At 39.4% G+C, this 26,646-nt stretch overlaps 2 protein-coding genes across 4 annotated transcripts; both read right to left on the bottom strand.

Moving 5' to 3' along the window:
• Window positions 1–220: 220 nt before the first annotated feature.
• Window positions 221–11,528, bottom strand: oga (O-GlcNAcase). 2 transcript variants are annotated; one of them, XM_026932427.3, is made up of 17 exons: window positions 10,820–11,528; window positions 10,530–10,581; window positions 10,332–10,429; window positions 10,080–10,210; window positions 9,809–9,980; window positions 9,616–9,714; window positions 9,237–9,521; window positions 8,640–8,798; window positions 7,897–8,525; window positions 7,247–7,421; window positions 5,655–5,708; window positions 4,222–4,307; window positions 3,114–3,218; window positions 2,688–2,779; window positions 2,290–2,482; window positions 2,033–2,192; window positions 221–1,874 (listed from the first exon to the last, which is right to left on the bottom strand). In XM_026932427.3, exons 1-17 carry the CDS (start codon window positions 10,980–10,982, stop codon window positions 1,738–1,740), a joined length of 2,790 nt encoding a protein of 929 aa, XP_026788228.1. In that variant the 5' UTR covers window positions 10,983–11,528; the 3' UTR covers window positions 221–1,737. The 2 variants fall into 2 exon arrangements, with proteins under 2 accessions (XP_026788228.1, XP_026788239.1); XM_026932438.3 differs by lacking the exon at window positions 5,655–5,708 and having other exon boundaries at window positions 10,820–11,527.
• A 3,187-nt stretch (window positions 11,529–14,715) lies between these two features.
• On the bottom strand, window positions 14,716–24,997 carry pprc1 (PPARG related coactivator 1). 2 transcript variants are annotated; one of them, XM_026945692.3, is made up of 13 exons: window positions 24,844–24,997; window positions 21,634–21,765; window positions 21,341–21,493; window positions 18,861–20,697; window positions 18,715–18,768; window positions 17,866–17,926; window positions 17,532–17,599; window positions 16,730–17,384; window positions 16,429–16,614; window positions 16,107–16,185; window positions 15,890–16,011; window positions 15,627–15,778; window positions 14,716–15,182 (listed from the first exon to the last, which is right to left on the bottom strand). In XM_026945692.3, the coding sequence occupies exons 1-13, from the start codon at window positions 24,922–24,924 to the stop codon at window positions 15,082–15,084; spliced, it is 3,681 nt and encodes a 1,226-aa protein (XP_026801493.3). In that variant the 5' UTR covers window positions 24,925–24,997; the 3' UTR covers window positions 14,716–15,081. The 2 variants fall into 2 exon arrangements, with proteins under 2 accessions (XP_026801493.3, XP_053088546.1); XM_053232571.1 differs by lacking the exon at window positions 24,844–24,997 and adding an exon at window positions 23,287–24,813.
• Between the last annotated feature and the right edge of the window lie 1,649 nt (window positions 24,998–26,646).

The raw sequence follows: 26,646 nt of genomic DNA, 5'->3' as shown, positions 1-26,646 counted from the left end.
ATCATAAGAAGTCATAAGGAAAGATCACTTGCGTGTAATGGTAAAATTCTTCCCATTCAAAGCTAGAAGTACTGGAACTAGAAGCAAAAGTCAGGAAGTATTTTCTGTATACTGTCCCACATTTACCTTTTCATAATTTGCTAAAAAATAGAAATTATATCTGTTATTTAAAAATATGAGAATTAACTAGTCAACACTAAACACCAATAAAACGCCTGCATCAGTTTTTTTTTCATACTTTATTGTAACGAACCATCTTAATTACATACAAACCTTACAGAAAGTACAACTATATTACATACATATTCATAATTACAACTTGTACTGAAATTTCTTAAATGTATTTATACCTTCCAATGAAGCCCTTTCCACTTGAATGTAATCTCAACCTACTTAAACCGAATATTGAAGTAAAGCAAGGAAAAGAATACCACTATTCAAGGCATTTGGGGACAGGGTACAAGGGAGCACAAATCAATGGTCATATCAAATGTTACTCTACTCAGTCTGTATTTAGGCAGTCTATTATTCGTAAGAGATTATATGGATATGGAATTGGCTCAAATCAGAAAAAAAACAAAACAAAACACAAAACTAAGATGTGAGTGCTTGCTACTAATAAACCAAACATTAATAAGATAAGTAAAAAACAAACAAACAAAAAAACACTTTGTCTGAATGCAGCCCAGGTCTCCTTTATAGCTGAAATTTTGTTTTCGGTTTGATACCTTAGGCACTGACAAGCAAGCAACTAGAATCAACTGTCAAAATGTCACCAAATTTGGCTGTCTTTGCAGACCTCTTTAGATTATTATTTACGTGGCTCGGTGCCTTTTATACAGACTCCTTTAGTCACATACTTTTAGTTAGGGATATTCACATTCTTATTGAAACTGGAGAATATAAATGTATAACTGGCATAACCTCTGATCATGTACGTGAACAAAAAAAAAAATCTCAAAAGGGGGTAAAATTCTGCTAAACACTGATGAAGTCAACAGACCAAAACACAATGGTATCATCAAGATACATGTCTTGCACTTAAGCAAAAAAGTAATGTCCATGCAGTTCTAAGGACATAGAAGTTCCTTATATGTGCATTCCTAGCAGTTCCCATGAAAGCACGATGAATTACTTCTCTGAGAACATCCAAAGTTGCTGTGAAAATTCTTATGCTGCATTAACATTATGTGACCGGAAAATGAAGCAAAAGAAGTGCTTGCTTCTAGAGTACTGCTGAATAGTCAGTCAAGCTCAGAAAATAAGAGTAAAAAGACATGGTAAATTAACTCAGCTCAATAGTGTAGTGGCAGGTTTAATCTGCCGATTGCGTTGCACCTAAATACACACACTGAAACCTGCAATATACTGAATATGTCTTGAATGTAACCATCCACATGTGTAATGGGCTAAATGGCATCAGGCCAGCTCAAGCTTTTTTTTTTTTTAAAGACCAGAAGAGGTTCTCATTTAAAAAAAAAAAGAAAAAAAAAAAAGATACGCAAACACCCTCTGATTTGCAAAGCGTAGCAACCATCAGATGCACCTTAAATTACACAAATGCTTTCCCATGTTTCTGAAGAGCACACTTTATAGAAATAATAACAGGCTGCAATGAGTGCAACCAAAGGTACCAATGTGTACATTGTAACAGGTAGTATGACACACTCCAGGTCGTCCATGCAGACCACTGTAGCTTTATACAGTTCTTTCAAGGGGCTTCCACATGTCTCCCTTTCACAAGCTCCTTCCCATTATGATTACATCTTTTGGAAAGCCCTCCATTTTGGCTACTTCGAAGCAGCCAAGTTTGCCATAGAAGTCCAACATCCGTTTGTCTATTTGCCGGACCTCACAAAAGGCACCATGAGAGCCTGACAAAGGAAACAGTAGTAAAGATATGATCAGAAGAAGACATTCAAACTTTGTTTCATTTTACCTGTAAATCTCTATAACAGGCTTAAGACAGCTGTAGGCTGCTTAAGATTCTACTTAATGGAAAGCTGACACAAAACAATAACACAGCCCATACCATTGGCTTTCAAGGATGAAAGGAGACAGCCCATCATGCTTTTGGCTACACTGGGGTCAGTCACTTTGGCATGAATGTCCACCTTTATGAGCGATGGGAAATTACTAAGGAATGAGTCAGGCAAACCCTCCTCCTCCTCATGAAAGCTTAGCATCATTTTCTGCAGGAAAAAATACAGAAACAACCAGTCATTATGCTGTGCATTTAAAGTGACTGGCTATACATGGAACAGAGGTGTGTGGAGGGGCATATCTTACCTCTGCCTCAGACAGATCCTTCTCTGAGTCAGGCTTGTTATATTTTTCCTGCATGAATGGAATCCAGCTCAACTTGCATTTCTTGACAAAGGGCCTCATATCCACAGTGCCTAAGGCATAGCCACAGATCCCCTCCTCATCCTCCAGGACAAAGCCGTAGTCTGGGCTGAGTGTCAAAAACCCTCCCACTAACCTGAAGGACACACAATTACTGTAATTCATAAGACAATCCATGGGCAGTATAAGAGCTACAGCTAGTTAATACAGCGACAGCTAGAGATACAGCAAACAGGCAGACATATTAATTTGCAAGCTATGTGAATGGTACTATTAGAATAATATTTTTAATATCAAACTATTTGGGCAGAGATGATGATAACAAATGATCTATTTGTTACCTGTCCCCAATCAGGTCTGGTTCCTGGTCAGAAAAAGGAATACCCTCACATCCCTCTGTGTATATTTCCCTGCATATCTTGTAGACAGCAGCCTAAGAATGCAATCACACATACACATTCACATGCACACACAGTGTATAAGGTTTTTGAACGCCAACAGATTGCTGATTTAACACAATGAATCAATAGTGCTGCAAATTAAATTAACAGCACTGTCTAAACTGGGAATATGAACACATTCAGCAAGTTTAATAACTTAGACAATTTATCCACAAATTGTTAGAGTTTTCTGCTATTTCCAGACTTTAGTGGGATGGAGGTTTTTGCACTTGGGTAAATTCAATACACATGTTCTATTCAAAATACTGTGAATAGAAAAACCTTTCAAAATGGTGCCATATAAAGAGACACAATTTCAGCACTTACCTCATCTTTAGGAAAGTATGGCCTTATGGAATAGATTTTGGAAGTTGGCATTGATGGTGGTGGCTGAAAGAAAAGGTCGTTTGCCCCATCTATTGGCAAGAGTCGCTGTGAAGACCAATGCAAAAACATTCAGTACTTGTCCAGCTTTAAGTGCATGACTGAGCAGCTTTTCAATCACACTTAAGACTTCTGAGTTCCTCTGCCCCTGCTGAACCAACCTGACGCATAAGAGCGCAACACGTAACCAAATGCTGGCATGATGGAAATGCTTTAAAATGGGATCTTACTGGCTCTTTTGGTTGGTCAGTGATCAGCAAGAGCAGGTAAACAGCATAATTAAGTTAAATACCTTTCTGTGCATTTTTCATGTTTTTGAAAGAAACCAAAAACAAATACAGAAGGGAACATATCGCTGCAGGCTTGGTCTGAGAAAGGCTTAACTGGCTAAAGGAGATGCCCCTTTCCCACAGTAAGGCATCGCAAGTTTTCGCTGCGCATTTCCTGTAGAGAAAATGAATGATGTGGACACACATCAAGCAAAAACTCCATGACCAAATATCTGGGCAAAATGTCATTTCTATTTTATGCTATAACTGTAAATATGAAATCATTGTAAAATTATTAACCAGCTTAGAGTTTAAAGTAAATTTTTTGATTTGCTCATGGAGCTTTCCGCAGGCGAACTCGCAGGCGCACACCTGAGCGCGGTATTGCAGATGCAGGCGCAGCAGATAATATTAGCGCTTCCTGCAAAGGAATAAGGTGTCATGAAAATAAACCCTAGCCATGCTGCGCAGTCGCAGGCGCATAGGGAAAAGCCACATCTCTTTTGGGCAGTTGCTGAAAGAAACCCAAATTTAGGCTGTGTCAGGAAACACTATCATCTTCAAAACTGGCTGTGAAGCTATTCATATCCCTTTTATATTACAGTTCAGCACAAATTCACAATTCTGCTGGTCAAGCATAAGTGATTAAATTCATCTATTTTGTTGTAGCTGTCAGCTCACCTTCAACAGACCAACCCTTAACATTCTGCAAGCACACCAGAAACAAAATTAAAAATAAAACTCCATTTTTAACATTTGGCTGTGAATTCAATATAGGATACCTGGAACTCTCCCGCTAGACCGCCCCTAAAGGCCCAGGGCTCTTGGTCTCCACTTAAGAACTGTGCTGAGGACTGACTACGACACCCTGTTGAGATCAGATCCAAGCGGAAAATGTTATGTGAGGGGCTTTCTGCCAAAATGAGGAGGAAGGGGGTATGGGGTATAGTGGTGTCTATTTCCATATCACTCAATTGAAAAGTAAATGGTTATACTTTTGCGCACTAAAATTATGTACTATGTATATATCGAAATATAAACAAAAGTAAAACACGTTAAACCTGGGTCTTTTGGGCTCAAGCAGCTAAAGCTTAGATTGATAACGGGACAATCTCTGATGTAAACGTTATATGCAAGGCCAAATCATCAAAGGAATAAGGATCTGTGCTGCAGGATAGCCCTTAAAATCACAGACTGTTAAGCGAAGTAATTGGCGTTCACAATTAGATTACGATTTATTACATACTATTAATATGCTAAGAAACTTGACACAAATTATTTATTTAAAATAATGCAGAAAGTATTTTGCAAATGATGAGCTGTCTAATAAGCTGCCCTTCTTTAATTAACGGCAGTCTGTTTAGAGATTTTGTTAGTTCTACATCAGTGGCTTGCTAGTAATTAATTAAGCTTCAGCTGTTGAAGCCCCTCTGAATTCTACATCTCATCTGAAGTCACATTTACATCTGCCTTGTCACATGACTGACAAGCACTGTTCATCAGCTCAAGCAATTTAGACATAAAGCGTAAGCTATTATACAGGCAGACCAGAACTCTAAGGGGAGCAGAGCTGCTGAAAGAACAAACCCCCATTTTGATAAACGTTTGACGACTAAGCCTCACCCCTTTATCCCGTTTTGATAAAACTGTTATTGACCACCAAATACAAGGGGACTGAAACTCAGAGGTCATGTAACAAGACAAATGCAGCAAGAATACAGGAGACAACATGCTCCCATTTAACTTAGATTTCATACAAATACATATGCACACATCCTCTGAAGAAATGGCAGGACACAGCACAAATGTGCACCATCTGAGGGGAATTCCGATGGTCAAAATGCTGTTAATTAGTACAAACAACACATTCAGAAATGTAACTTTGCATTAAATCAAATAATAAGGCCAGGGAACACAAGAACTTCACAATGAAGACACAATGTTTCCCCTAAGGTGGTGCTTCACAGCTGGTCATGAAGCCATCTCAATTAGGCCTACTGACAGAAACAAAAACCACGTTAGAGCTGCCAGAAAAAAAAATCTGGGGGTTAACACTTATGCTTTCAACTATCGCTGCGCAAATGTGACTTCATTCAAAATCCTTCTTTTTACAATACATACGGAAATATTACTTAACATCGGAAACAGTAAGAAAACAAATCCCCCCCTCAAAAAATAAAAATAAAACGACTAATAACGCTAACACAGTGCATACATAGTCCACTGTCGATCCAATAGCAGTAGAAACTCGTGCTGAGGATTCTTCCATCTGTACATAATGAAGGGAAAAGACAATAGAAGAGCTTGTTAGTAAGTAATTTTAGCACAACAGCAGTGAGGCGCTGACTGACTGCCATCTGCACTGCTTTGGACCAAGGAAACAGAGGAGATAAGAATAAGGTAGGATTGAAGGCATACTTCATTTGCCTGGTTGTGCAGAGAAGCTGAGATGCATGTCAAGAGGGCCAACTTTTACACCACACATAGCAAGACCTAAGGCTTCTAGTAATACAAATTGGCATCTCTTTTTAAGAGAGACACATATGTTAAAGCTGCTTTTGTATAAAAATTTTTATTTTTTATCAAATGTCTCAAAAGACATTTTGATCTGCAGCATATATTAACTTGTTTGTTTCCTCCATTCTTTTGGACTAAGATGAGGTTTGACCAGTTTTTGGTTGCTGCCTGCTGTGTTTTGTCATATAGCTGGACAGAAACCTGTGAATGAAATGTGGTTACCAAGGTAACCCAGGCCATGCTGGTGCTATAATTATTCAATCACCTTTTTACAAATACAAAAATATTGGAACAGAATCCAGTACTCTAACCATACAGATCCATAATGCAGATAGATAATAATTATAATCAATTATAGTTCACATATGAACATGGTTCCCAAAGGAACTGGCTATAAAAGGCAATGCATAAAAATGTTACATATTTTCAAATTCAAATCAACTCTGCTTCTCCACAGAAATCTTTACACACAGCATTATGTATGGACACACTTGGTAAGGTGTACTGTCCCAGCTCACATCAGTATAGTTAGAGTAAAGCATTCATCAATTTTGTGTAGATATTACATTGTACTGATTTGCTCAACTGCTTGCCCCAATAACTTATTGTATTATTAAACAAAATCGCACCAGAATAGCCTTACACAACTGTCTCGCTTTCCAAGCTCGCATGCGCGGCGCGCTAGGGCGTAAAAGGATCAACTTTCCATCACGATCAGTCCCTTGATCGAAAAAATGCCAGCAGGTGTTGCTGAGTTAACACACAATCATACTGGACACACAGCAAGCAGCAGGACTCACACTGGCAACTCAAATCATGGCCAAATAAATTATAATTTCTATATTTTCACAGGTAGGCCCATTGAGGTTCACCTACTTATTACACTGGCAAACAAATGGAGAACAGCCTAGCATTGAAGACAGCATTCAGTCAGTGGAGAAGAACAGTATTCACAAAAAATGAAGAAAAAAAAAAAAACATAAAGCAACATAGTCATATAAACCTCTTTAAAGTTTTGTTTTTAAATTAAATATTCTAACCTAAGAAAACTGATGCAGATGCATGTAATTTGAGAGAATATTAGGTCTATTTGTGTCCCATGAACTAGCTTAAACTGACAATTTATAATTTACCTCATTACCTCATATTTTCTATATTCCTGACTCTAAACAAAATGAATGTCACAATATGGAAGCTAAACTCCAGGTTATAGTTTCCTTATGCGTGTACTTAATGTATGAAGATCCCCATCAGTCCCACTTCAGAAAAAATGAGCACAGTCATACCTACCTAACCACTGGACAAATGATTTCACCATAGAGATGATACTCTTTATATCCCAGATATAGGGATACAAATCATACAAAATGGTTCGATTGGCTGAGTTGGAAAGTCTGGTGAACATCTGCATGACGGCGCAACACATCTCCTCAAAATTTTCTGCTCTGGCATGCCACTCAGTGACCTGAGAAAAGCACAAACCTCAAATCAGTATAAAGCATTTTATTAATAGCTACAAAATGAAAAACAATGCCCTGCAGTGAGACATTTTTTAGGTTTTAAAAGCACCACCAAGTGGTCAAAACAGAGGCTGCATTTCCACCATTTTGATGCACTGTAGTTTCATTCCATTTCCCTTCACTTGATACAATAATTATGCTCAGGTAATGGAATTGTTTAAACGTAATGACCCTGAATGTGAAAAAATTGATAAACTGTGCCACAACACAATAATGACGGAAGTTTAAAATTGTTACTGAAATATTCAGTAAAGTATTGAATTAAAGTATATATAAATAATGCATTTGAGATCACCACATGATGAAACTTACAAAGTGTTCTGTGCTCTAAATATCACCAAGAGATTAAGTGGATTAGGTTATGTAAAATAAACTTATGAGACAGGACCATTTACTGTCCATTCTGACTATAACACTTACTTTCTCTGAATCCTTGCATTTGGAGTTTACACTAACAATGCTGGTGTTAGCCCTGAGCCAGTTGAACTCTTTGAGCATCTGCACTGCTTTAGGCCCGTGTTCATACGGCAAGTAGAACAGTTCTGCCAGCAGAGACAGGTCCTCCAGTGTGAGTGCCTCGGCTGTGTACAGCGGTTTCTCACTGGGTCCTGGAACAAACATTTCTTTATTGACCTGCTCATCAGTCTGCATGGGTGCAATGTCACTACTGGAGTCCTCCTGAACTGACATTTCTGGAGTCTTTGATACACTCTCCTTATCAGTATCCATGGGTTTGAGATCCTCGGTCATTGCAGCTTTAACAATTTTTGTAAGGATCTGATTGACATTCTTGGCATCCTCTACCTCATCTTGTTTCTCTAACACCATCTCCATGGGCTCCTCATCTGAATCCTTCTTCTCTACTTCCACCTCCACCTCCTCCTCCTCTTTGGGGAGTGTGTGTGGTTCCTCAGTGAGAGGAGCAGCAGGGCTCATTATGGGTTGTTGAAAAACTGTGGTTACTGTAGTGGACGATCCTAGTGTGGGGGCAGTCATTGAGGGCACATCAGTGGAGGCACTCTTCGGGCCACTGTGAGCTCCTTGACGGCCTGCCAAAATAGGTGGCGTGAGCAACATATAGACTGACTCCATAAAATCAATATTTCTCACAGCAGAACATTCAGTGTTAACTATAATTTATTTAACTATTAGCAAATAATTACTGTTGTACTGATGAGGCACTCCAAACTCGCTGAGCCACTCAGTAAGAGCCAGCTTAAGGGCAATCTGTGGACTGTAAAGAATGTCTGTCTCCAGCTCCTCATCACTTCCCTCATTCTCCAACTTTATCTGAATGGACACTGTGCTGTCTTCACTGTCCGCTGAGAAAAGACATGACAAATGTAGAATATGTATATTTCCTATAATCAGCCAGATCAGTGCATTTATACATGTGAGCAATTCTGTACATACCTCAAAAATTATTACAATTATTACATATTACATAATATGTTAATAAAAGAAGAATAAAAAAGGAACTGCAAAGTGGCTGTTGCTATTATTCTTTGCAAACTGGTGGCCTGTGTTTAAAGTTATAAAATGTTCAAATCTGCTAGTGTACACATCCATGCCAGTAACATAAGGATATCATCTTTACCAACAATTCTATCTTTTAGTGATATTTTTCAGAAAAAATCCCACAAAACCCAACCTAATGTAAATCAGACTACAATACAACCCTGAATTATTATTATTATTATTATTATTATTATATTAATTATTATAATGAATTAATAATCAAATAACTTAATTATACTTACTCATGACAACATCCTTTCTCACTCCATTCATATTAGACTTATACCATGTTGCTAATGTGTGAATTGCCACAAAGTTGGTCTCAAATTCACAGTTGGGGTTGGTGAGGACTCCTTTTAACCGAGGGATCAGTTCTGTGGACCTGCCTTTATAAGGACCAAGGAACAACCGCTTCTGATCATAGTCATTGGCATGAATATTGTCCCAGATGACAGGAGGTCTCCTCAGGATCTTTGTTACCTCTTCAATAGACTCTACCGTTATGTCTTTAGAAACTACTTTTGGACCTTAAAACAAACAAACAAGACTATAAGGTTAGCACTAAAATACAAACCATTACACACATTATAAGTGTATATTAATTATCAGTCAAACTCATACCTGTCCACAAAATATCAATGCCAGGCAGCAGCTTTTCACCAACAGTACGCAGGTAAGGCGACTGGGCCACGTTTGGGTAGCAAAATGTTCCACAGTATTCTGAAAAGTGCAAGATTAAAAAGTTAAACAGAACAGAGATAACAAAAGTTCCTCTTTCAGAGACCAATAAAAGAACAACAATCGTTTATTTTACCTGTGGGGCAAAACAAAAATGTTTCAGGCTCTCCCAGATACTGGTAGATCTCATTAGTAATAGAAACTTGTGCATGTGCAAATGAGCTAAACACTTCTTTGTCAGCTGGACACATGTTGTGATCAATGTCATCAAAAAGTAGCGCAAAGGACTTGCACCCAAAATGAGAAACCTGTATAAACAATAGATAATTAGTGAGAGGGGAAAAAATTTTTACTGTATGAAAATAAATGTATTTAATTTTTTTAAAAATGTAATAAAACTGCATTACTTGGTCTAACTTTCTTTTCAGTGTAGAGACCTCCTTCTGGTTTGAAAATGTGATATCCAGGCCAGGTGAAATGGCATAAATGAACTCAATTCCATGCTCTTTTGCAGAACTTATCAATGTCATAAGTTGTTCTTTAAATGAAAGATGACAAAAAGAAAGATGACCACCTTCTAATTCAAATTTAACAGCACATCACTAATCTTTTAGGCAACATGTTTGGATTACACAGTAAACTCCAACAATCGGGTTTACCTGCTTCCTCTACAGAGTACATCTCTCTCCAAAACATTCTGTGCTTGTAGTCGTCTTTAGGTGCATACAGATATGTGTTCAGTCCCCATTTCTGCTGTCTGGAAAAATGAGAAAAGGGGGTCATATACATCATTGTTCTAACCATACAATTGCTGTTAGTTATATATTATAGTATTTGCAATGGTGTGTGGACAGTACCTCCTAAATAGCTCTTTTCTTTGTTCCATTGTCCATGGCCGACCATAAAAGCCTAGTAAAAACAGAAGAGGGGGGAAATAGGTTTTCACACACACTGCGCACATTCCAGCCTCGGAAAGATGGTAAAGAATATCCAACCTCTCATAACAGCAGTACTGTGTGCAGAACTCAAGTTAAGGCCACAAATTAATTGATGGGTGCAGATGTCCTTGTCATTACAGGACAGAAATGATTATTTAGTGTTAGCTGTCTAAAACCCATTTCATGTTGCGCCAACACTGTGAACTCACCCTCAACAACACCGCTGATGAATTTCCTGCGGCCTGTTCTCTCAGCCACAACGCCGTGCTCTTCCACTGAGCTCTGGACATCCACCACACCGACCTCTGTCCCTCCCGGGCACGGCTCAGTCTCCGACTGGGACAATTCCACTATTTTATCTTTCTGAACCATTTCTAATCGAGTTTAACAAAATGTCACTAATGCTGAAGCGTTCCTCTTTCTGAGAAATGGCTAACTTAGCTAGCTAGATATCACGTTAGCCAGCTAGGTTAGTGGGCCATGGCGTCGACTTGGAGGAAACGGAGCGTATTTAAAGCGTATTGTCTCTATTTAGCTATGACAAGCTAGCATTATTTATGAAGTACCTTTTCAGTCTGTCTCCCTCGCTCATGCGACTGTTTATGTAGCCATTCAGCTAACCAGAGATGCCAAAGCGATAAATTCCTGTCAGGGCTGCTAAGCTAGCCAGGCAACTGAACATTAACGTTACTTCGCTCTTTCCTCTAGCAGACGTTGTTGTCACTGTTCTGCAGTAGGACACATATTTCGTAACAAATATGTCTACACGGATAAATAACCTTTCGTGTACAGAATTCAAAATTAGTTAATTACTAAAAAAAAACAGTCGCAACCTATTAACTCTCACGTCCCGTTCCTTAACAGCCTAATTTTTCTCTTCCTGTTTACACTCAGTGCGCAGACTCACTGGGCCAGTTGGAACCAGTCACAACCGGTTTAACCACGTCAAAAACAGAAAGCTTTATCAAAGACGCTCACAAGCCACAAGACGCTACACTCACACGTTATGTTAAAGAGATTGTATGGGTTATTACTGCTTAACTAACCTGCGCATGCGAACCGAATTCGTTTAAATCAACAAATTATTTTGTTTTCTAAACAATATCTTGTCACTGTGAAGAATGAAATGTATAATTTGTTCAAACCGGAAACTGAAATATGTGCACATCTTCTGTATGTGAACATCTCTGCGCTGAGTACATGCATTTATAAAAGTCTCACTGGGAAACATTTAACGCTAAGAATTATTGGATTTTTGTGCAGTTGATGCATTTGTAAATTATCTATTAAGATTATCTATTTAGTTATGCTGGTAATGGGTTCTGAAAGTATAAACCAGGGCGAGGGGAATTTTCTTTAAATTAAAACGCAGTCTTCCCTCCTGTAGGCAGTATGTAAGGAGTGGTCTGTGTGACGCGCCACAGTTCAAATGCAGAAGATGAAGAGCAGTGTGTGATTAGATTAGATTCTGGTCCATATTGACATGATTGTATCACACAATTCCTGCAGATTTTTCAAGTGCACTTTCATGTTGCAAATCTCCCAAAGGTGTTGAACTCATTGTCATGTTCATGAAACCAGTTTGAAACGACTTTCACTTTGTGACATGGTGCATTATCATGCTGGAAGTAGTCATTAGAAGATGGGTAAAATGTGGTCATGAAGGGATGCACATAGTCAGCAACAATACTCAAATAGGCTGTGGCATTCAAGCGATGATTGATTGGTATTAACAGGCCCAAAGTGTGCCAAGAAAACATTCCTCACACCATTACACCACCTCAACCAGCCTGAAAGGCAGGTTGGGTCCATGGATTCATGCTGTTGGTGCCAAATTCAGATCCTACCATCTGTGTGCCTCAGCAGAAATCAAGGTTCATCAGACCAGGCTGTGGTTTTCCAGTCTTCAGCTGTCCAGTTTTAGTGAACTTGTACTGACTGCAGCCTCAGCTTTCTGTTCTTAGTTGACAGAAGTGGAACTTGATGTTGTCTTCTGCTGTTGTAGCCATCTGTCTCAAGGTTCGATATGTTGTGCATTCTGAGTTGCATTTCTGCTCACCACAATTGTACAGAGTGGTTATCTGAGTTATTGTAGGCTTTCTGTCAGCTCAAACCAGTCTGGCCATTCTCCATTGATCTCTCTCATCAACAAAGCATTTCCATCCACAGAACTGCTGCGCACTAGATGTTTTTTCTTTATTACACAATTCTAAGTAAACTCTAGAGATTGTTGTGTGTGAAAATCCCAGGAGATCTGCAGTTATAGAAATACTCAAAAGAGCCCATCTGTTACCAACAATCATGCTACAGTCAAAATCACTGAAATTACATTTTCCCCCATTCTGATGGTTGATGTGAACATTACCTGCAGCTACTGGCCTGTATCTGCATGAGGCTTTTATGTATTGCAATGCTGCCACATGCTAATTGCATGAATGAGTAGGTGTACATGTATTCCTAATAAAGGGCTCAGTGAGTGTATATTCACTATAAACATGTGAAATTCAGCTCAATTCTGATTCGATACTGCAAGAATGGTCAAGAGTGCCTCTTTTTCTTTATACTGAGGAGCGCCAATGTTTTTTTGGCTCACCATCACTACTGGTGGTGTAAGTAGAGTTAGTATAGTTAACTGCAGTTATCTAGCATTACATACATTTCTATGAAGGTTGTTTATCCACCCTTACTTGGCTATCAAAGTGATTATACACACACACACAGACACACGATTTGTTTCTTAAAGCCACCCATTTAAACACTAACACTTTATACAGACTACGTTTACATATGGGATGAATGTCGCTAATTCCGCATCCAACTTCATCCCCTTCTCCAGTAATAATCCACATTGGAAAAGCAATAGCATTTAGTTTTACTGTAGGTCTTGTCAAGTTTTTGTTGAAGTACTGAAACCAGGTTAATCCAGCTGCCTTTGCCAAGAAGCTACAACTGGATCATGGTTGGATCTTGGAACAACAATCCAAAACATACATCTAAATCCACACGAAAATGGTTCAGTGCTCACAGAATCAAGCTTCTGACATCCCTGGCCATCCCAGTCCCCTGACATATGTTGTGAGCTGAAGAGCCCTTAAAAGTGGACCAAGGATCTGGAAATATTTATTTTGAAGAGTCTCAGATTTATTGCTTTATTATCCAAACTTGTCAAGCATTATAGGAGATTTAGTGCTGTTATTTTGGCAAAGGGATGTTATGTTGGTTTAGTACAGAGTAATAAATTATTTATTAAGTTATTTGGTTGGAATAAAGTTACTTCAATTAAAGGTTATTCTTTACTCATATTTTCAGTGAGAGTTTAAGCACATAACATTTTTTACCCTGCCCATAAGTCTGGAGATGATTGTATATGATAAATGTACTGTATTTGAAGGCTACTAATAAGCACAGTCCACAATAGCTACAACATAGGCTATGTTCACAAAGCAGGCAAAAGTGGCCCAATCTTTTTCTTCAAATGTGACACAGATTTGTAACTTGCATGACTGTGTGAACACACTGTGTTTGTCACACTGTTCTAAGTGAAGTTTAACTACAAGTTAAAATATAGTTTATTGGCCACGTTATAGGGACCTTGTATCTACACTCAATTAATAATTAGGTACACCTAGCATATATCCACTTTGCTGGTCTAAAATTATCGCTCAAATGTGTAAAATGTGTTAAATGCACCTTGAAACATTACACATATGAAAAGACACTTTAGAAAGGGTACTCGTGAAACTGAACTATAGTGTGTACACATCAGTATATAGTTGTATCCAAAATATTGCCTTTTATTGCACTTAAAGTTATTACTTTATTAGCTGGACAGTGGAATCAGGTGAGATGGAATAAAGAATGCAATGAAATGTGTAGCACTGTGGCTTTCTAGTACCAAATTGTCTCTTCCTCACATTCTCACAGAAATCCATCACCATCAAAATCTGACCTTCACAGCATCCCACTGCACTAAATCAAGTGGCTACTGCATAGCCCCCGACATGACTGGCTGGGTTCATTAGTAAAACACTACAAATGTTTGTGACAAAGTACAAGATTTAGATAGCAAAATGGGAAAATCACTAATAAACAAAGCACATGCAAGTTCTTGTATGGGTTTATTTGGACTGAGCTACATTTTCGGCAATGTAAATCCATCCCCTCAGCATTAGAGCAGTTCAACTTAATTCTTAAAATGCATTGAACATCTTTAGTTTAAACATTTAAATAAATTCTTCATTTAAAAAAATCATGACTTTTCGTTACATAGTTTTATGTTATTCAGTTTTTTTCCTCTTTTAATTTTTCATACAAATCTTCACTTCAATAGAAGGTGTAAGCTTGCAGAAGAAAAAAAAAAAAAACAAATAAGAAAAAGAAAATTACATTAACTAAATGGCAGCACTTGGAAGGTTTGTGCGTAGCACCGAGGTAATACATATGATTTCCGTCTTCCCCTTTTCCTCAAGTGTTACCTTTTCAAGTTTCTCTGAGCTTGCTTAAGTAAAGTGTCGAAGTCTAGTGCATTAACCCTGCCTTTCGCAGGGGCTGGATCAAAGTCACGATTTGAATCTGGAAGAAAACAGATCAGTTTATTTGTAAGGACTTTGCAGTAACAGAAATGAAGACTTGTATTCTTTAAGTAATGTAAGCTTAATCCTGGAAATATAAAGATATGGAATTGTTGTATGAGGATGATACAATAACGGACAATATAGTTGGTATAGCTCAAAAACCATTAATTGGATTGTGTTGCATGTGAACAAAAGGTTTAAAAGCCTGGGACTTCTCATATATCTTTATTGTGAACAAGAGGGTAATGGCCAATGTCTGTGTTTATATTAGCTGAATCATTATGCTTCATGTCTTCACAAATTATCCTTCTCTATTCCCCAGTCAAATATTTTTGTCCTGTAATCTAGGACCAGATTAATCAGTCAATTAATCCAGGATCAAGTGCTTACAAATTAATTCCTGTGTGAATAATAGTATTGTAAAGAGACACTAAAAACTCACCCAGATCAGCATAACTAGTCCTACAAAACTGTCTCCTGCCTCCAAAGCACAGGTCGAATGGAAGTTCATTCGGCTGCCGTAGCTTGCTTCCATTCTCAATAGCATTAAATGCATCCTTTGTGTTGTAGTATGTGACAAAGCCATAGTTGTCTCTACAATGAAAAGATTATTTATTACAATTTGACAGTTGACAAGAATTTATTATTTACATAAGCATTCGTCAGCAATCATCAGGCAATATAAATAGGTCATTTTTGCCTTACCCATGCTCTCTAAAGTGTACAGTGCATTCCTCAATCTCCCCAAAGTATGAGAAGCGCTCCCTCAGCTCTTTACGGGTCATGCTTCCATGAATGCGACCAATATAAACTACTCTACGCTCCTCCTGAAATCAGCAAAGAAATTTTTACCTAAGATTCTACAGGTTGCTCAGTACCAATTATATTTATTTCCTCTTATTAGAATCAATCATATACTCACAATAGCCTTCTCCTTGCATTTTCTAATTTCCTCATTATGATGTTTTACATCATAGCAGTAGTTAGATCTCTGCATAGAGCTACAAGAGAAAAGATAGTAGATAGTAAAAGATAAAAAATAGTAAACCGATTCTGACTTCAGGTCATAAGGTTTTATACATTTAGCATATTTTAAGTGAAAGTGAGCTGCTATTTATTTGTGTAGTATTAAAAAATAGAAAAATTAAACTACAACGTACATACTATTAGTACATAAACATTATGCAGTTTGTAGCACTCCCTTTTTTTAGGAAGAAATCCATACAATGCACAACAATTCTCACCTGCGAGTGTTCCAGTGGTGAGACCTGCGAGAGGGAGACCGAGAATGTGATCGGGACCGAGATCGGCTGCGGCTCCAAGAATCAGAGCTGGAGCTGGAATAGGAGTATCTGCGCTGGCGAGGAGATGAGGAGCAGGAACGGGTGTGATATCTTGAAGGAGATCTGGAAGTGCTGCGAGACCTATATCTATGCAAAGAGAAACTACTGAGTTCAAAAAGAAGCAACACTGCATGCAAAGGCGATATAGGTAGCTTAAAGTCATAATTCCAAGAATTAATATAAACAAACAGATGATGCTAACCTTTTCCTGGGTGGCGAGCGTGATCCAGATGATCCAGAACTGCTTGATGTGGATCTAGACCTGCTGGGTAAACGTGTCCTGTATTTTCTCTGTGTGCGGCCCCTCTTCTGGTGGCACAGGCTGGGGGAACATTCAGAATATCCCTGAAAACTCTCAGAATCCAGCCTATCTGGAGAAGCATCTGGAGTCACAATGCCTGTGGTGGTCAAGGCCTCCCTCTCAGACTGACTCTCACATACAAGCGGCTGAGAGTTGACCTTTTCCTGAAAGCTTTCTTTAGTGGTGGTGTTTGAAGGGAGTTTAGATCCAGTCTCTCTAGATGCCTTGCTGTTTGCAGAGGGCAACTCTGCAGACTTTATGATGACGCTCGGTTGCTGCTTGGCAGACCAGAGATTGCCCAGCTCATTCTTGGAGGGTTCCTGGGAGGAAAGGAGACAGTAATCGTGGTCTAGAGAAAAAGGCTGGATCTGTCCAAGAGTAACAGAGGTCTGGGGCTTGCATTGGAGCTTGCTTGCAGGTAAAGGAAGTGGTTCTATTTGAATAGCCTTAGTTGGTGTTGATTTGGGTATTTCTGACTTGTTTGGTTTTCCTAATAATGCAACTGGTGCTAAGGGCTTCCACATTTGGTGAGGAGGTGTGGCTGGTGGAGTAAGGCCTATATAGCAAAGAAGAGGGGGAGAAGATTAAAGACAGATACATCTAAGTTTGTGCAATAAAAAAAAAAAATCATACTAATTTAAAAGGTCATTTTAAGGTAAATATTTCTGTTAAAGAATTGACCAGGTCATTGATGCTTATTTACCTGCTGTGCTGCCCAGATCAGGACTGCAAGCTTTTTTGAGCGCAGTGTTTTCCGCATGCTGCTCCACACTGCGAAGGCAGCAGACATGCCATCACAATGAGGTTCAAAACTCAATGACATGAAACAAGAGGCCATTCCTAACTAAAATGTAGACTGTTTTAGTGGACGCACTGAATTGTCAATGTTATCCACTTCTGTAGTCTGGAGCCATTTTGGCTGTTCTTGGTAAAACCAAACGCAACCATGCACACACAAACAGAGAAGGTTTGGTGTGGGAGCAGCGTTAGGGCTGTAGGGTAACTCCTGCCCCTGTCCAAAACTGCACCATACTCACCTGGAGTTTCCTACAGCAGCTGCTCTACCACAGACCTCTGGCACATTCTGCTCCTCTTTGGCTGGAAAGGAAATGGAAGGTGGTAAATGTCAAGGGTGAGAGCAGGCTTCTCTGGTCCTTGCCCTCATGTTACATTCATGTTACATTCACATTCAGGTTGCTATGAATGATTCCATCAGATTCATTATACTGCTATGTAAAATGTGTTCCCATATAACATGATTCTTGATTCAGAAGACAATAGTATTATACAATATCCTGGCAAGCAAGCACATACGTGTGGATCTCATGTGCTGGCACATTCACCCAGATAAAAAAAGAGCTCACTCAGAGTGAAGCTGGATTTGCAAACAGTGCAGAATTCCACTAGCACAGTGAGAATGAGGTCAGAGCAGCTGTTCCAGCCATACAGGGGGTTCTCCAATGGGCACAGCCCCTCCTCACAACTACACTACATCCTCTTTTAGAATGGCAAAAAGTAGCTCCTCTACATGCAAGCACACTTTCCTAATTCACCTATGCAATGAGAAATATCTATATTTCACCATTCTGAGCAAGGTATTAACATACAGCCATCTGTCTGAGACATAATTTGAAGAAAGGTATATCTGTGCTGGCCACAGACAGCTAAAGGTTCAGACAAGGTATCCTCACTTTATACAATGTTATATGATGTTAAAGTTTCTAAAATATAATATCAGCAAAAACACTCTCAACTATTGGCTATCAAGATATCTGCTATGCCATAAATGGAAATAAGCATAACCAAAAGTGAGTGAGTCGCTGGTATGCAATACAATTTGTTTTAACATGCCAAAGGAGTACAACAAGATAAAGACTATTGCTTACTCTGAGTCTCTTCAAACCGCTCCAAAAGGCTGGTGAGGTCAGAAGCCTCAATACCTGGAGAGAAAAAAAAAAATACCATGGTGATTTCCAGTCAATAAGGAAGATATCATTACTGATCACTTGTTTTACTATGTAACTATGCTTACCAATTTCACTGGTGAAGGACTCTATAAGCTCTGCAGTAGGGCTCTTTGCTTTAGGTACTGCAGCAGAAGCCATTCTCATCTGCTCTGCCAGCTTCATAATTCTGGCCTGAATTGGAGCGGATGAGAAAGGCTGAAGAGCTATGGGTGCAACATGACGTTGGGAGCTGACAGGAGGCTTGGTAGCACTGACTGACTGAGTGGGCTTTGCTGGTTTAGGCACAGTATCTTTCACCTTTTGCTCAGCTACGCTTGCAGCATTAAGATTATTAGAAGCAGCATTAGAGGTTTCATTTTTTGTAGTGACTGTGGTGATTTCAGGCACAACCTGAGTATGGGAGCTGTCTTGATCCTTGGAGGGGACTGAAAATTGATAAGAAGCAGAGGGGGTATTTTGTAAACATATTGCCTGCTCAGCTACATGGAGATTCTTAGCTTCTCTAACTGTAGTGGCCATTGGTAGTGATAGAGTAATGTCAGCTGATGCCTGCTTAGCAGCCTGAGATACCTTGTTGGGAATAGTGTTCTCTGGCATATCAGTTGGAACGGGTGGTTTCTGGGGATAAGGCTTTGTGGAGGAGATTGTGGACACGGCTAAATTTTCTGCAGGTTTCATGGGAGCTGGAGAAACTGACTTACAGGACACAGGTTTTTTAGAGGCAGCTAACATTGATGCTGGGGGAACCAGCAAAGCCTGAGGAGTTGGGGGTGCTCCAGGGCCTCTTGGCTGCCAGGCGGGCATGATTTCAGGGACAAACTCCTTTTTCACAGGAGTGGAGGCTGCACGACGTGGGTCTTTAGGGTTGGGGTCAGGCAGGCAGGGGATTGGAGGAAGTTCCTTGGGTGCTTCCGGTAAAGTAGGCCATTTAGTGCTGTTATCACCCACCTTCTCCAGAGGAGATGGTTTCTTCTGCTGGCGAAGAAGACGGTACTGTTGTAAACTGAGTGATTTTTGCTTGGGTTCACTTGGCTGGCTGATGCCAGGCTCCTGCTCTGAAGGCACAGCAGTTTCTCTAGATTTATCACTAGATAATTCATCAGGTGTGGCTTTTTCCTCAGGGACCTGCAAGTGTCTTGATTTCATCCCATCTGTACAGACTTGACTTAATGGCGGATTTGCTGTGGTGGATATGGTGGAGGAAGGAATTTCCTTAGGCACCTGTACCTCAGTTGTCTTCACCGTTGAAGATTTAACTTGACACTTATTCTCATCTACAGTAAGCACAGGTGCAAATGTAACCTTTTTCTTCTGCTTTTGTTCTTCCCCTTCCTTACTGGGTTCCTCAACCGCCTCATTAGAGGACGTGCTCCTTAACACTCTTCCTTCAACTGGTTTGGGTTCTTCAGTTTTCCGTTTCTTTTTCTTTTTTGAGTGCCTTTTTTCAGGTGACTCTTTCTTTGGCTGTTTAATTTTCACACTCTCCACTTCACTGTCCCTGACCGGTGAAACCTTAGAGAGGGCCATCTCTGATGGAGTGTCTTCATGTTTACACGTAACCTTTTCTGGGCTGCTTTCTGGAACACTCTGTTCGTCTTCTAAACTATCCAGAGATAGGGGAAAGCTTAGGTCTGGGATAGCAAGAATGGGTTCTCCATGTTCTCCTTTATCCATCACCTCCAAAATGATTCCTCCTTCAGGCAGGAGCTGCTCCTCCCCTTCTACACACAAAGTCATGGCATACGGATGCATGTGCTTGACCAAATCACTGAGAGTAACAGACACAGTCTCCCCATCTTGCTCCAGGGATATGGGAAGGCACCAGTCCAATTCAGATGATATATCCAAGTCCTGTATAAGTTCAGAAAAGCTAGCAGCACCATCTTCACCACCATCATGTCTCTGCAGGGACCACACACACACACACACACACACACACACACACACACACACAGAAATCTTTAAACATTTGAAACAAGGTACAATAATCTGCACATATTATATAGTGGAATGACAAGAAAGGTTATTGACTCATGTCTACATCACTTCAAAATATTAGACTGATCGACATTCCCAGGAAATTGGCTTAAGTTACATGTAGACTCTCTCTCTGGTGGAGTGCATGAGAGGCTCAGGAATTTTAGCTACAGAAAGCAAAACGAAAATAATCACTGATAGCGAGGAAAACTGGACAGTCAGTAGCCACACGTCAAGAGAATGTGAGCCCACAAATGCTTGATCTGAAACCACTCTTATGACAGAACAGCTAAGCAAACCTTTAGTCTGTGACTTCAATGCATTCAAGGTGGTGGTATGCTTCCAACAAAAAAGTCGTGACACAAAAAGATGTCTTTTTAGGAAAATAGATGAACTGGGCCAAACTGCTGCGTGTGGCTCTTTCACTGCCACTACTGTTGTTTAGTTTGTCATATAAATGCTCTGGAGTTCTTTTTGAGTACAAACGGTGAGTGGTTGGCAGTGATTATTTTCCTTTGTTATTTGAAGTTTACCATCAGCTTTAGATAGGAAAGAGCTGCATACTCACAGGTGAGAGCTCATGGCATTTCTGCCCTTGCAAGAGCTCCATGTCAGGTAGAGTGTCAAAAGGAGACAAGTTTTCATCATCTACATTGTCAAGTATTTCAGTGAGAGCTGTGAGCAGTGTTGCCTCACTTTCTTCATCAACACCACTTTTAACCTAAAAAAGAAAACGTAAGGTATTTGGCTTAAATCTACCAGAGTATAAATCATATCATAAAACTTTCTGCATAATTAAAACCAAAGAATGAAGTGTGTTACCCATTTTCCATCTGTATATACAATAAAACATGGCTTTACCTCTCCATTTGTAGAGTCTTCGAAGATTGACAGAATGGATGGATCTAAACAGCCATGCAGGGCTTCAAGTGCATCTCCAGTGTCCAGACCATTGTGCTGCAGACTGCACAGACCTTCCTGTAGTATTTCCGACTGTGGAGAAAAACCAAACCGTGCTGTAAGAAACACCTTCAACTAAATGATTACACCCAATAGTAAAACGAACAGAATGGGAGACAATTAAAGGGATGTAGCAAATACATAACAGTGACTTGTTCATTGTTGACTGTGCTATTTCTGGAGGCTTAGAGGAAAAAAGAGAGAAGAAGAGAGGGGGGAAAAAAAATCACAGTGATCAGGTTCAATTTGTCTTTTACATTTCAGTTCCATTAATATTTGCTCTTAACATAAGGATGCAGCAACAGATAGTAAGGAATTTACAACTGTGAATAACCAGCTGTATATTTATTCACAGCTGTAAACTGCCTTTGCACCTAATGTACATTACACACATTCAGGAGCTATCTATGCTGTACGTGGAGAAATGTACATGTATTTTCCATGAGACACTGTAAAATGGCCACCAAATGTAAATCCACAGCATTTGTGATTGAACTTTCTTTTTATCCTGCTTCAACTTTTCAACTGGACTTTCTCCATCAATAAGGTATGCCAGGCAATCCATTTCAATAAAGATTCTTGAGAAGTAACCTTTTTTTACAGTCTTTCAGCACTTCTGTTCAGAATGACCCAATAGCTGGCAGCTCTGACCGTCCTTTATTTATCCCCTGTGTGGACTTCAATTATTATGTGGCCGAAACACAGAGCAGAGATTTATGTTAATGTGGCTCTCACTAAAGTTTTGGTCCAAGAAGTCTTACATAGTATTCCAAGTATTGTGACCGGCCAGAAGGGCTGCACAATATATTGAAATTATTGAAATATCACAAATGTAAATATCACAATATGCATATTACAAAGGCTTGTGATAACTGAATGATTTTAATACTTAAAGTTATGAAAAGTCTAAGTTTTAGTGTGACACAGATAGCAGAGAATGCTTTCTTTTTCTCAAAAGAACATGAAACATGTATGTTGGTTATGTCATTTTCAGTTTTTAAATATACAAATATAATTTACATTAATTTTTACACACTTACAGCATTATCGTACCACATATTGCATTATTTAACAAGTTATCGCATATTGCCTTTTTCTTCAATATCGTGCAGCCCTACTGGCCAGTGATCAATGTTCAGCACACAGTTGAATGCTTGACTGTAGGCTGATTGTGAATCAGACCAAAATCAGATGAAATGAAGATGGAAAAAAACCCAAGGTAGCCTGTTCTTGTTTACGGTTTTAGTTAGGAGCTAATGAGTTTCCAGTGCCAGCCACTGATGGAAAACACTCAATACCCAATCACTGGATTAGACAATTAAAATCATTGGAGGTTTGCAATGGTTTTAATTTCACTAGTATTTACTGTATTGTCCATCTGTTAATTTCACCATTTTCTAAAACTATTCTCAGAGGCGCTTTACTGATCTGCTAAGGGGATTTATTTCTCTTTCATACTTACTTTCTATTTTTGTGCTGAAAATTATTAAAATTAATAACAGTAGACTGAAATCTTATTGGCTGTGTGTGCTTATTTATTTTTTCCTTACTTACTTCTTATTTTCATCATGCCTTGCACTGATATACTGAACTGAATTGTTTTTATTGTTTGTATACATGGCACTGAAAGAAAGAAAAAGAAACGAAAAACATGCGTTCAAGCAACATGCGGGCAAGAAAACATGCGGTCGCCTCAGCAGTGACGTAGCTTCTACTTCCGCATGCTGTTGCGCTCCAGTGCAGAACAACCAATCACGACGCTTGGAACGCTCCGTCCGCCAGGAAATTCAGGCGGCATCCATAACAACGCGAGATTTCATCCGAGATTTGTCGACGTCAGCTGTCATATTTTATTGGTTTGTAACAGGACACGTGTTCCGAGCCGGGCGTTGCAGCTTTTCCAAAGATACAGGCAAATACTTTATCTGCCTCGTGTATAAGTAACTCGCTGACATTCCTGGCCAAAGTACAAAGTATTTTGGCACAATGCGCACTACATTATTATATCCTGCCCTACATAGTGCACTTATTAAAGGACCAGGGAAGGAATCGGACACAGCCAGCTCTTACAAGCACGTGTTGCATTACAACAAACGCACTAGTTGAGGTTTGCTACCATAACTGTTTAATTCACACCACAAAACTGTTTACTGCTTACGCAAATAACGTCAAGCAACATCGACCCACTTAATCACCACCAGTTAGATGTGATGGAATATTGTACACACTTGGTAATAAAGTAAAAACAACAGTTTACTGCATCACCATGCTCATGAAGCACTAGATCAACATTTAAAAGAGGCTGTATTGCCTGTCACAACATCCTTGACTACAATCAACCACTTTGTCAGTCTTGCTTGAAAAGTAGATGGCAAATATATGAATGCATAATAAATCTATACACTCTAATTTGGAATAAATGTTACTGGAAAATAAAATACTACACATCTGAGTGAGTGCTTCATCCTGCGACGCACGTGGGGCATCTGGAAGGAAACATGTAAAGCCATATTTAAGGCTAGACTCCAAAATAAGGACAAATACATGAATAATAAAAGAAAGTAGCTTACTATCCGGCTCGTATAAAATGAATGGAAGAGCACACACCTGGTGCATGACTACAACTGGCCTATGCACTCGTGCTACACATTTACACTAAGCAGGCATACAAACAGTGAGTCCACACTGCTCAATCCTGAAGAGTACTGCATGAAAATCCCAGCCTGAAGTGCAAAGTGTAATTAAATCACCTCTGGGCAACACCGATGATAACCTATAAACAGCTTGATTAGAGTGAAAAGGTTTAATAGGCTGTAGCATATAGCTCGCTGTTACTGTACGCCTGACGAACTGTTAGACCAGTTCAACTTCTAAATCCTGTCAACCAGGTTTTGGATCAAAGTCTGTTCAAAATCATCTCTGCAAGTATCCATTCGATCATTTAACCAACACCAGGAATATAGTTTACTAAAGGCCATCTCGCCATCACAACCCACGTGTCATTTCTCCAGCACATCCACTGCTTTAGCTCGAATTGTAAGCGAAGCTAAGAATGACAACAGTTCAAAGTTTAATATACAACTGCCAAGTAAATCATATAGATCATCTTACCTCGTCAAGAGTCGTTGATGCAAAATACTCAAGTTTACAGGCTGTTAACATCTCCTCACCGGTTCCCCAGCGAGCCGCCATCTTACAACTCCACTCTGTGAAAATGTGAATCAAACCGCCGTGACTCACGCCGCCGGCCCGGACACACGTGGTGCTGCTGTTCCCGGCAAAAGCGCTCACGTGAGCTCCTAACCCCGCCCCAAACCTGGTTTTAAAAGACGCATTGGAAATTTAAAGAGAAACTCCCAAACATTTTCGAAAGTCTATTCCCTCAGTGCAGAGTGGGGACAGCTGTCAACAAGTTCAAATACCCAAGTGCTGCTCTGAATCCAGTTGAAAGGAACTGTTTGGCTAAAATAAAACAAGTTAATCTGTTTCGACATGTTTAGACATGTTCAGAGCTACTGCTGTTAAACAGTTTAGCATCATGTAAACTCAAAAGCTACCTCAAAAGCCATGGTTTGGCTAAGAATTATTATTATAATACATATTATTATTATTATTAAAATATTTATTTCAACAAGTTGATCACAATTGCTGAAGACAGGGCTTATTTCTTGTCAAAATGCATATTGTGCTTGTCTACTTGACACTAGTGAAAGAACACGTGAAATTCATGCATCATAAATGTGTAGTTCCTGACAACACAAGCAATATGATACAGTCAAACGTGGAGAGAATAGTAGGGGAGAACTTGTACACCTAAGGGCCATTCTCAGGAACGGGAGCCCTTTGTGCCTGACCATTTGTAGTCAGCCTCGCATCTCCAGGGTTGGGGGTTCGAATCCCGCCTCCGCCCTGTGTGTGTGGAGTTTGCATGTTCTCCCTGTGCTTCAGGAGTTTCCTCTGTGTACTCCGGTTTCCTCCCCCAGTCCAAAGACATGTGTTGTAGTCTGATAGGCATCTCTAGATTGTCCATAGTGTGTGAATGTGTTCGTTTGTGCCCTGTGATGGGTTTCCACCCCGTCCAGGGTGTTGTCCCCCGCCTTGTGCCCTGAATTCCCTGGGATAGACTCCAGGCTCCCCGTGACCCTGTGTAGGATAAGCGGTACAGAAAACGGATGGATGGATGGATCATTTCATTTGAAAAGGCTATTGCTGAACTTTCAGAAATCATGTTTTTCCACCTCAGGCCCAATGTATTAATAGTTATTCCTCATTATAGATTGAAATAAGGGCAACTTTATTTCAACCCTGTCACAGTCAGTTTGTAATTTACAGCCTTATCATTTCAATAGATAACTGATTAAACCCTGTTAGTATTATTTAGTTTGGGTGTCCCTTGTAACAGATTAAGCATTATAATTGGAAAAAAGAAATAATAACAAATTGCATTTCTCTTCTAAAATATGTTTTGTGCTTCTGGTATAATACTAGGTCACTCATATTCTATATAAATGTACAGTAATGCCACACATGCACAATAATTTTCTATTGTATTGATTACTCCACATTAACTACACATGTTTATATACATCACTGTCTTACATTTTATATTAATCTCAGAAAAATCCCCAAAACCCACCATATAACAGGGCTGAATGCGTTTTAATAGGGTTGAAAGGACAGTGTTTTTTGGTGAAACATATGTTAATTAATCGAACAATTCATCAAATGTAGCAAATTTAGATGGTAACAATACTAATAACATCAAAAACATAGAACATATAACATTTTTTGGCCTACAAATCTTTGCGTATTTCCGCATACTGAGATGTCACAGGGTTTGGGGGAGAAATAAGTTCCTGCACATCATTAAAGGGAAACCAAATCACATCCTCACAATGCAACTCTGTGCATGCA

The sequence above is a fragment of the Pangasianodon hypophthalmus genome, chromosome 3, assembly GCF_027358585.1.
Source record: "Pangasianodon hypophthalmus isolate fPanHyp1 chromosome 3, fPanHyp1.pri, whole genome shotgun sequence".
Classification (NCBI taxonomy): Eukaryota; Metazoa; Chordata; class Actinopteri; order Siluriformes; family Pangasiidae; genus Pangasianodon; species Pangasianodon hypophthalmus.
This window is presented reverse-complemented; position numbering and strand designations above follow the sequence as displayed.

Coding starts and splice junctions, on each gene's coding strand:
- oga (XM_026932427.3), bottom strand. CDS start 10,982: ATGGTTCAGAAAGATAAAATAGTGGAATTGTCCCAGTCGGAGACTGAG. Junction 9,715..9,808: donor ATTTTTGTTTTGCCCCACAG/GTAAAATAAACG, acceptor TGCACTTTTCAG/AATACTGTGGAACATTTTGC. Junction 1,875..2,032: donor TTCATCCTTGAAAGCCAATG/GTATGGGCTGTG, acceptor TTCCTTTGTCAG/GCTCTCATGGTGCCTTTTGT.
- pprc1 (XM_026945692.3), bottom strand. CDS start 24,924: ATGGCGGCTCGCTGGGGAACCGGTGAGGAGATGTTAACAGCCTGTAAA. Junction 16,012..16,106: donor AATGCAAGGAGAAGGCTATT/GTGAGTATATGA, acceptor TGCTGATTTCAG/GAGGAGCGTAGAGTAGTTTA. Junction 15,183..15,626: donor GACTAGTTATGCTGATCTGG/GTGAGTTTTTAG, acceptor GTTTTCTTCCAG/ATTCAAATCGTGACTTTGAT.